Source organism: Hippocampus comes, unplaced genomic scaffold, assembly GCF_001891065.2.
Source record: "Hippocampus comes isolate QL1 unplaced genomic scaffold, H_comes_QL1_v1.1 scaffold22, whole genome shotgun sequence".
Classification (NCBI taxonomy): domain Eukaryota; kingdom Metazoa; phylum Chordata; class Actinopteri; order Syngnathiformes; family Syngnathidae; genus Hippocampus; species Hippocampus comes.
In genome coordinates, this window is record NW_017806175.1 from 4,198,710 (window position 1) to 4,208,117 (window position 9,408).

A 9,408-nucleotide genomic window follows, 5' to 3' on the forward strand; every position below is an offset into this window, starting at 1 on the left:
TGCGAGTTTTACAGGTGCAAAAAGAGGTGCACATGCAGTGGCTCAGGTGGCAAGAGAGGAGCTGTGGCGTGGTGTCCCCCGCGGCAAAGGGCAGCATGATGGACACACCCTTCTAGACGTGCCTCCGCATCTCACACACACACACACACACACACACACACACACACACACACACACACACACACACACACACACACAGCTCTGTCTCCAGATGCACTTGGACGCCCCATTGGTCAAACGGAATCTGACTTTAGTTGAATTAAGGGCCCAATCTAAAAACTAAAGTCATCATTTATTCATCAATCGCAAACAGCGGGCGTCTGCTGCCGCCATCGTATTGGTGTTCAATCGTATTGGTACATGGCCATATAAATGTTATTATCATGCAGTATTTTGTGTTACATCATTTCTGTGATTATTAAGTCATTTGTATTATGCTTTAAATGTAATAAGCTTCAATTGGTCCCATACTGCACCTTGGGTGAGCGTTTTTGTTTCATTACAAAGAGCTTACATCAGTCCTTTGCCTTAGCACGAATGTATGAGCTTGTGATGTGTTTCCTGTGTATTTATACGTGTCTCAACGTTTGCTTGCAATGGACTTTTGGAAAGCCTTGTGAAAAAAACAATTCTTCACTGTTTTCTTCACTTTTCACGAGATAACATCAGATATGGCAGTTCTAAAATGTTTCAAGTAAATCAGATGATGGGAGCAAGCTTTTGAAGTGTCTTTTTCTTTTTTTTTTCCCTTTTTCCTTCAACACAAGAGGAAAATGGTATAGTACGTATTTGTTTGAAGCACTTCCAAAATATAAGAAGATATAAAACAAATGAAAAACACTTGATTTCATTGTGGCAACCTGTTTTAGTTTTTTGGAGTAGCTCTATTTTAACGTGCGTTTCGGGTTTTCTCTCATTAGCCTTTTGAATGATTTGCAGTATTTTTACGGTAGTCCTATTTCAAATGTGATTTTTTTTTTTTTTTTTGTAGTCGTTCACCTCCGCAAATTTCGGAGTTACTTTCATGAATCTTATTTTATCGAACAATTTTTGAGGGTGCCCGGCTGTCTCTCGATTTATTATGGGAGTTAATCTCTTCCGATGGTCACAAAATGTCACGAGAATTTGTTGTAATTTTCCTACAGCCTCACTAACGTATATAGCCCAGAGTAAAAAAAAAAAAATGCATGAAATGCACTTCAAATGGAAAATAATCTAAAGGCAAAAACGTCTGTACCGCCATCCTTGAGGAGTCACTTGCTGCCCCCTTGTGGCCTCTTTCATACTCACTAAACTTGAGTAGACTTGATTATTTGAAGCACATCTCCGTGTGAGCTTCTCTTTGAAATAGTCTCGAGCTGCTGACCCAACGTTTGTTTTACGACCAAGTCCAAGTCCTACTAGAACCACCACCACCAGCCCATTCCGCACTCCACCTCCCTTGTCACGGTTCGTAGCGGGCCACATTTTGCTCCCTCCCCGCCAGAGAGGCTCTGGAGAAGTGGACGAGTGAGAAAAGTTCTGTCGCGGTTTCCCACGACACAAAGTATTGACTTTTCGGAACCATCACGTGTTCTTTTACACACCTCGACCAGGTAAGTTTTTTTAATTGAATCACGTCACATCTGTTAACAGGAAAAAGAAAATTATTAAACGTTAATGGTTTTCATTTGGAGGTACTTTGCGGAGTTCGTCGCGCCAAACATTTCCGTGCTTAACCGAAGTTTTAATGGTTCGGTATAATATTTCGTATATTTCACAATACTGTGAACGGTTTTCCCGTCGCTTCCCTTTTGTTCAGAAGCAGAGGGAGAAAGAGGGTTCATGTCAACTTAATAACAGGTCGCATTTCCCTTCTGTGTTGTTCTGCCTGTCCGCACATGTTCACGATGAATGAGCCCCCCGCCACCCTTTTTTAAAATACATTTGATCTTTCACAGTCTTTCGCAAAGTAACCTTTGCCCATTTTTAACATACTTGTGCCGTTCTGTCCCGAGAGTAGAAGTTTTGCCTTAATTAGCCTTATGGTTATTGAGTGACACAGTGGAGTAGTAGTTTGCGCTGTTATCTCACAGCATTCGCGGTTCAAAGCAGATTAGAAAATGGATGGACGGATGGATGTGTTACAGTAAACAATATCAGATTAATTACACACAAATGCTTTGGTCTGACAGGCGAGGCTTCTCTTCATCAAGCCATGCCTCACCTCTGCATCTTCCTGTCAGCCCTTCTGCTGGCTGCCTCAGCGACCGAATCGCTGAACAACACCGGGGCAGATGAAAATGAAGTCCTAAAAAGTACCGAGCCAGACCTCCTCAAGGACCAGGCGAGTGACTGAACTACAAAGCATAGAGATGAAGTTGATTCATCCGACAGCTGTCGCATACCAATTTCATAGAATATATAAATCAGCATGTAGTTTATTGTATAGAATGGGAAGGACAAAATCCAATTGCGAGGCACATACAGACAACTATCCACACTTACAGTCAAATCAGTGGACCATTTCAAGAAGGGATTGTCAAAGTATGGCCCAAGGGTCATGTATGGCCCACTCTGATCTTGAAAGTGGCCCACCAAGTATTTATACGATCAAGAGTTGTGTGATATTTTTTGCAAGTGCCGATACTGAACTTCTCTACTCATACTCGGACTCCCCAAAAATGTTTTGATACTAAATCATCGATACCACTGTACCAGCTTGATAGCTTGTGTGGACATACTTTAGTGGAAGCACGGGTGACAAAACTTTCTATGCTTGCACTTGTAGCTCCACCAGACTTTACGTTCCTCCTCATCTCTTTTAACTTTACTCCTTCGACATCGTGTTCCCTCAGACTAAGACACCACGTAACTGAAATGTCTTATGATACAGGCTACGTCAGTATAATCACATTAACAAGTATTGGTAGTTTGCAGTGGCATGCACTTCAATGTAAGTACGGTATTTGTACTTGTACTCATGATGCCTATCTCCTCTTATAGATTGAGAATCTCATCGGAAATCTCAGCAAACCCACACCGAGTCACACACCAACCACGGGTGATTTGAAATACAACGCTCTTTTCATTTGTATTCATAATGTGCCTCCTCACACATTTTCTTTCACGTTAGCCTCTTCCATCAACACCAGCCAAACGTCCTCCCTCGCTCTCAGCCAAGTGTCCAATACATCTATCGCTGCCCGCCAGTTGCCTGGCCCTCCTCCTCAGTGTCCAGGCAATCAGGTGATGCTTGAGGGCAGCTCGGATTGCGGCTGCCCATCAGACATGCTGAAGAAGGGAGATATCTGTACTTGCCCACTTGGATTCAGTCTTGAAGGAGCAGCAGGATGCAAAGGTAAAGCGTCAGTATGACTAAAACACATGTTCTTTGTTTCAATAAAATATGTATTATTGAAACAGAAAAAAAAATAATAAAAATGTAATAGTAATGTAATTTTTCCAAATAAAAAATAGCACTCTAGAATCGTGTAATTTTATTAAAAAAAACATGCACTAATTACCTAAATACCTACAGTTTTAGCCACATTTTTTTTTTTTTTTGCTTCAATTCAATTGACATTGTGCAGTTCCTTCCGGTGGGTTCACATTGGCCACCCAGGGGCAGTATACTACAGACATGCGACTATACAGTTGATTGTGACGGCCACAGTTTCTCAATAAGTTACAGTCATTTTAGCTGTTCTTCGCAGAGGATGAAGAATATATCCGTGCAAGTATTGTTGTATTGTCTATTTTCATGCGTTAATCTGCCATTTATGTTCACATTCAAAGCTGAAAGGGCTATAAATCGAATAATCAGCTTTTAAAATCAGCATTTTTGTAAAATGTTTCACTCTGTGAAACGAATCTATACAATACTGTACTGTGAATGAGGTTCACTTTTTCAATTGAACTACTGAAACAAATGACATTTTCTATGATTCAGATTTACTGAGATAAAATATATACCTCTACGTCTTCATCTCCGCAGACATTGACGAGTGTGGAGAAGACGCACCGTGTGGTCCTCACGCAAACTGCACCAACACCCCCGGCTCCTACTCGTGCCGATGTTACCGTGGTTACTTGAAGGGCGCAGAGGGGTGTCAGGGTCCGTCCGCAGAGATGATGTTTGTGTGTGTTAGAGCATGATGAGGAATAATTAACGGTGGCGTATTGGGCAATCCATTTTCACTTTGCCGGTTTCGCAGATGTCGACGAGTGCGCTGTGGCCGCGGTGACGGGCCTGCGAGCCTGCAATGACAACGCGCAGTGTACAAACACCCTTGGCTCCTTCGGCTGTTCCTGCCCGGTGGGATACGTCATGGCTCAGAATGAACAAAACTGTGAAGGCAAGTTTCACTCGGCGACATGACATTGGTTTGGGATATCTGTTATGAGTGGACTCACACTAAAGTCTTCAAAAACCATAGCAGGCGAGATACGCCTTTGACTAAGTCTCTGCCGTTTTGGTTTGTGTGACGTATTTTTGTTCCGGGTACAAACCTTTGTATGCAGCGGGGGTTGTTTTAAAGTGCTTTATAAATAAAGTTGAGTTTGCACGAAAAATGGGGTAATCTGCGACGTTGAACCGCGGGTATGTGGGAGTCCACTGTATTTTGTAAATTTCACAAATTATTTAAATTCAGGCAGTTTTCTTTTGTGTTTAGAGCGGGTTTGTAAATGTAGAATTTTTTGACTACTTTTTTTTAATGCTTTGTTTTTGTTTGTTTTTAATTCGTTTTAGTGTTCGTTTTAGTTTTGTTTTTTTGTTTTTGTTTACATCTGTAACATTTGTCGAGTGCAAGATATATGGTGACTAAGTATCGTGTAAAGTTAATTTGTTATCAAGCGAAGCACAACTCTCAAACAACAGTTTGACTTTCCTTCCGCTATACATACAGCAATATCAAAATAAATACATATAAAATGAGCCCTGTAAATCTCAGGCATGATATTCATTGAAAAAATGTGACACCCAAAGGCCATTTTCGCTCCAATTATAGTACGGTTGCGCGATATCGGGAAAAACGTGATATGGGTGTTGAATATAACAATATTGATATTATTCCAATATTTAACATGGACGTCAAGAAATCACATTTTTATTATCTAATGAAGGCAACCCGGTGGTCGAATGGTTAGCGCGTCGACCTCATAGTGCAGAGGTAATTCAATTCCAGCTGTTCTCCCCGGGCCCGCGTGGGTTTTCTCCGGGTACTCCGGTTTCCTCCCACATTCCCAAAAAACATTCATGGCAGGCTGATTGAACACTCTAAATTGTACCTCGGTGTGAGTGTGAGTGCGGATGCTTGTTTGTCCCTGTGTGCCCTGCGATTGTTTGGCAACCGGTTCAGGTTGTCCCCCGCCTACTGCCCAAATACAGCTGGGAAAGGCTCCAGCACCCCTCCGCGGCCCTTGTGAGGATAAAGCAGCTCAGAAAATGGATGGATTGGATGCACAACAGCTGCAGCTGTAATAAAGCTGCTTGACAGAACATTCAACTTAAAATCATTCAACAGAAATGGATAACTTGCCCGTTGGACGTCCCTTGTTGCTCGTTCTCTCATAGATGTGGACGAGTGCAGCTTTGACGGGCTGTGTCGCCGTGACCTGGGAAACGTGTGCTTGAATACACCCGGCAGCTTTGTGTGCCAGTGCCGTCCTGGCTACCGAGCAGAGGCCCCCGCCTGCGTGGGTGAGTTTGGCACCGAGCCCCGTTTGGATTAGTGTAATGCGGTGAGAAGCTCCGCTGCTTATCCCAACGCATTGATGAATGATTTCATGATTAACGATGCCCCGCTCTCATCCTCTTTCGCTTGACAGGCGCCTTGTGTCCAAACTTCACCGTGTGTCAAGGTAGAAAATGCGCCGCGCTAATAACTCTGGTCAAATATGATTTGGAAACGTCCTACTCAAAATACAAAGGTGTCTTTTAAATCACATTGAAGATTTTTGACATCGAATGCATTCCTCTCCCATCCCCTGCCACTCATCTTTCAGATGTGGACGAATGCTCGGCAATTCCCACGCTGTGCGACGGCCGGGGAGTTTGTGAGAACACGTTGGGTAGCTACAAGTGTGTGTGCCCGGCAGGTTACCGTGGAAACGGCACACACTGCGAAGGTAAGCCGTTATCCCTTATTTCTCTACCTCGGAACGCGACTTCATGTTTTGACGGCGTTGTCGCGCGCGTGAGATATGATGGGCGTCTTTCTTTTCAGATACAAACGAGTGCGCGTCAGGCGCTCACGGCTGTGACGTCAACGCTCGCTGCGGCAACGTCATCGGCTCTTACTTTTGCCAGTGCCACCAAGGTTTCAATGGCGACGGCCATTCCTGTTTCGGTGAGTGGCTGACTGGCGGGTGCTTAATTAGATCGCGGCACCTTTAAATTGTGTCTGTTGAGCGTAGCTTTGCCATTTTAGGCTGACATTAAGAAATTAGAATGACAATTGTAAAAATTGTGCGTTGAACTCCATTCCGTACTCCCTATGCCACCGTACTGGATAACCCAAACGAACCAAACAAATTTGAGCGCCGTAGTATGAGATGACAACAGCACATTTGTATTTTGCTGACAGACGTTGACGAGTGTGCTGTGAACAACGGACACTGTGACCACAACTGTGCAAATGAACCAGGAGGCTACAGCTGCCTGTGTGCCTCCGGCTACCAACTGAACCAAGATGGACACGGATGTACAGGTGAACCCAGATTTTCATCCTTGCCGGAAATGTTAATAACAACCGACATTCATAGTTGAAAATGTGATCCGATTATGTTCTGCGGCGTCAAGACGAGCTAAGCGAAATGTATCTGCATCTCTAGACGTGAACGAGTGTTTGTCCCCGAACGGAAGCTGCGCGCACGCCTGCGTCAACACCCCGGGATCCTTCCGGTGCACGTGCAGGCCCGGCTACCAGCTCCACATCGACGGCCACGCCTGCGTGGGTCAGCCGACCTGTTGAAATTCATTCACTTTTCTCTGCAGTCTACCTCCTCATTTTCAACCATTTCAACATGGATGAGCATCACCAAGTCACTCGGTGTTCCCAGAGCACATTTTATGGTTCAGTGATATGTGTTGCATCGAGAGAGAAAAGTTTGTTCCACCACCCATCCCCTGAATATGTGTGTGTGTGTGTGTGTGTGTGCGTGTGCGTGTGCGTGCTTAGACATTGACGAATGTAAACTTGAGAACGGCGGCTGCTCGCACACCTGCACCAATTCCCCAGGGGGACACGACTGCCACTGCCCACCTCCTCTGCTGCTGGACACGGACAGCCACACCTGCAGCAGTATGTTACTGTCAATGATGTTTTAATTTTTTTTATATATATTTTTTTTAATCCACGCTAACAATTGTCCAACATCCATAACATTATACAGTAGCAAGGCACACTTGCAGGAAAGCAGTGGAAAAAGTGTCAAATGTGAGGCAAAAAAAAGTACAGTATCATAGTTTAAATTGAAAGTACATTTCCAAGTATTTTGCAGATGTTTTTTTTTTTCAGTCTGCAGAAAACACTCTGCTGTGGTGTCCTTTTCATTCGCGCAGATGTGACGTCTTGTAAACTGAGAAACGGCGGCTGCGACCACGTCTGCATCACGGGCGCCGAGGGCAGCGTCCAGTGTAGCTGCCGAGCTGGCTGGAAACTGAGCGAGGACCTGAGAAGCTGCGAGGGTATGACCTAACCGGGTACATCGTGTAAGATAATCGCTGTCTCAAGAATGAGTCGTCGTCGAAACGGATTTGAGGTCCTTGTCGAAATCCAATCGGATGTTTCAATAGACACCAAGGACTGAGGCTGTTTGAATAAAATAAAGGACATGCTCAGTCTATAGAATGGGATTTAGGAATGGCACTTTGGGCAGCTGCGTTACATCACCCGATTTGAATGCAACTGGAAAGTATCTCCAATGTAGGATCAGCTGCACAGTGGTAACGGATATGACTTTGGGAAGTTTAGCATTCGTCACACAGCCAGATTTTTTTTTTCCTCCCCACCAAGATGAATACGGTGTTCCCATGCTATTTGCGGGGATCACGACTGAGCTATTCCGTGAATAGCGAAAACACAAAGGAGTATTTTCACCTCACTAACCCTGAAAAGGTTTCTATATTTCCTTTATGTGCCACAAGATGGCACCAAAGCAATGTTTTTAATATTTCTGTCATGAGATGTGAACGAGTGCGGAGACTTCACGAACGGAGGCTGCGAGCAATTGTGCGAGAATCACCCCGGAGCCTTCAACTGTACCTGCAGGGAGGGCTATCGTGTTCAAAGCGATGATCACGCCAAGTGCCGGCGTGAGTCAAACGTCACATCTACCAGCACAGTGCGGTCCGGTTTTCCTGTTGTCGGCGTGACACGAGGCATTGTTGTCTTGTGTCTTTCCAGCTGTGTGCGACCCCCCTTGTCAGAACTACGGAGTGTGTGTGGCGCCCAACAGCTGCGACTGTCCTGCGGGATACCCTGGCCTTGGCTGCTCAGGTTGCTGTCTGTACTTACTGATGTAATTTTTACTGTTTATCAAAGGGTGAGAAAACGTGAGCGCATGGGCCGTATTTTTTATTTATTAGTTTTTTTTTAAAGGCCAGGTCATTCGTAAATGAGGTAAAACAGAAAAAGAGTTTTATGCCAAAACATGCCCAATTCAAATTAAACTGCAGTATCAAACTCACCACCAGAGGGTGCTGGAACCGCACAAATGGAAACGGATGTGCTGTTTGTCAATATTCCGACAGGACAACGACCTTGTGACAATGTTAAAAGGCGATATTGCCGTTATCGTTACATCCCTACGCAATAATAAAATATGTAAATTGAAGACGACGAATTGAAAAGCCAACATCCATCCATGCAAGAGGCACACCAATCACAAGGCACGTTGTCGATTTCGAGGAAAACTCAAGGATTGTAAGTTTGCCTTCTGGTCTGAAAAATACGGTACTCGCTGGACACCTAACTATTGAAATCCAATACAAAACAATCAGAAATTTTGCCTTTGTATAGCCCAATTTTGGTCGACGACGTCAGAAATCTGTTATTTTAACAATGTTTTAATTATTGGAGTTCATCGTGTGTTCCATGTGCATTGCAGCCATGTGCTTCCCACCTTGTGCGCACGGAGGTACTTGTATGCGCTGGAACAAATGTTTATGTTCTCCTGGTTGGACTGGAGAAGGCTGCCACACAGGTACTCTATGGCTTGTGTGATTTTATGACATGTCATGAATTGTTTCTGTTGCATCACATACTTGAGTCAGTGGCAGTATATGTGACTCCTTGTCAACATTCCGCTGTTATGGTTCAAGTGCCTTTTTCAATTCATTCTGTTTTGAAACTGTTTCCTATGTATCTCACCCTGCCTCTCAGCTGTGTGTGAGCTGCCGTGCGCTAACGGCGGTCGCCGTGT

General features: G+C 44.3%; 2 protein-coding genes across 3 annotated transcripts in view; both read left to right on the plus strand.

The window, feature by feature from the left end:
• Positions 1-845, plus strand: part of ghrhrl (growth hormone releasing hormone receptor, like) — a 16,579-nt gene extending 15,734 nt beyond the window's left edge. Inside the window, exons 13-14 of one of the 2 annotated variants that reach the window (XM_019897281.1) lie at positions 15-132; positions 187-845. In XM_019897281.1, coding sequence (XP_019752840.1) covers positions 15-116 — 102 coding nt within the window. In that variant the 3' untranslated portion in view covers positions 117-132; positions 187-845. Of the gene's footprint in view, positions 1-14; positions 155-186 lie in introns of both variants that reach the window. The other variant, XM_019897280.1, reaches the window with a different exon arrangement.
• A 439-nt stretch (positions 846-1,284) lies between these two features.
• LOC109531931 (latent-transforming growth factor beta-binding protein 4-like) overlaps positions 1,285-9,408 on the plus strand; it is an 18,321-nt gene continuing 10,197 nt past the window's right edge. The window contains exons 1-18 of the mRNA XM_019896468.1: positions 1,285-1,595; positions 2,175-2,326; positions 2,986-3,043; positions 3,116-3,340; positions 3,977-4,096; positions 4,197-4,337; positions 5,558-5,683; positions 5,812-5,844; positions 5,989-6,111; positions 6,210-6,332; positions 6,570-6,692; positions 6,817-6,939; positions 7,164-7,286; positions 7,547-7,672; positions 8,171-8,299; positions 8,391-8,483; positions 9,094-9,189; positions 9,369-9,406. Of these exons, the coding sequence (XP_019752027.1) occupies positions 2,198-2,326; positions 2,986-3,043; positions 3,116-3,340; positions 3,977-4,096; positions 4,197-4,337; positions 5,558-5,683; positions 5,812-5,844; positions 5,989-6,111; positions 6,210-6,332; positions 6,570-6,692; positions 6,817-6,939; positions 7,164-7,286; positions 7,547-7,672; positions 8,171-8,299; positions 8,391-8,483; positions 9,094-9,189; positions 9,369-9,406 (1,929 nt within the window). The 5' untranslated portion in view covers positions 1,285-1,595; positions 2,175-2,197. The remainder of the gene's footprint in view (positions 1,596-2,174; positions 2,327-2,985; positions 3,044-3,115; positions 3,341-3,976; positions 4,097-4,196; positions 4,338-5,557; positions 5,684-5,811; positions 5,845-5,988; positions 6,112-6,209; positions 6,333-6,569; positions 6,693-6,816; positions 6,940-7,163; positions 7,287-7,546; positions 7,673-8,170; positions 8,300-8,390; positions 8,484-9,093; positions 9,190-9,368; positions 9,407-9,408) is intronic.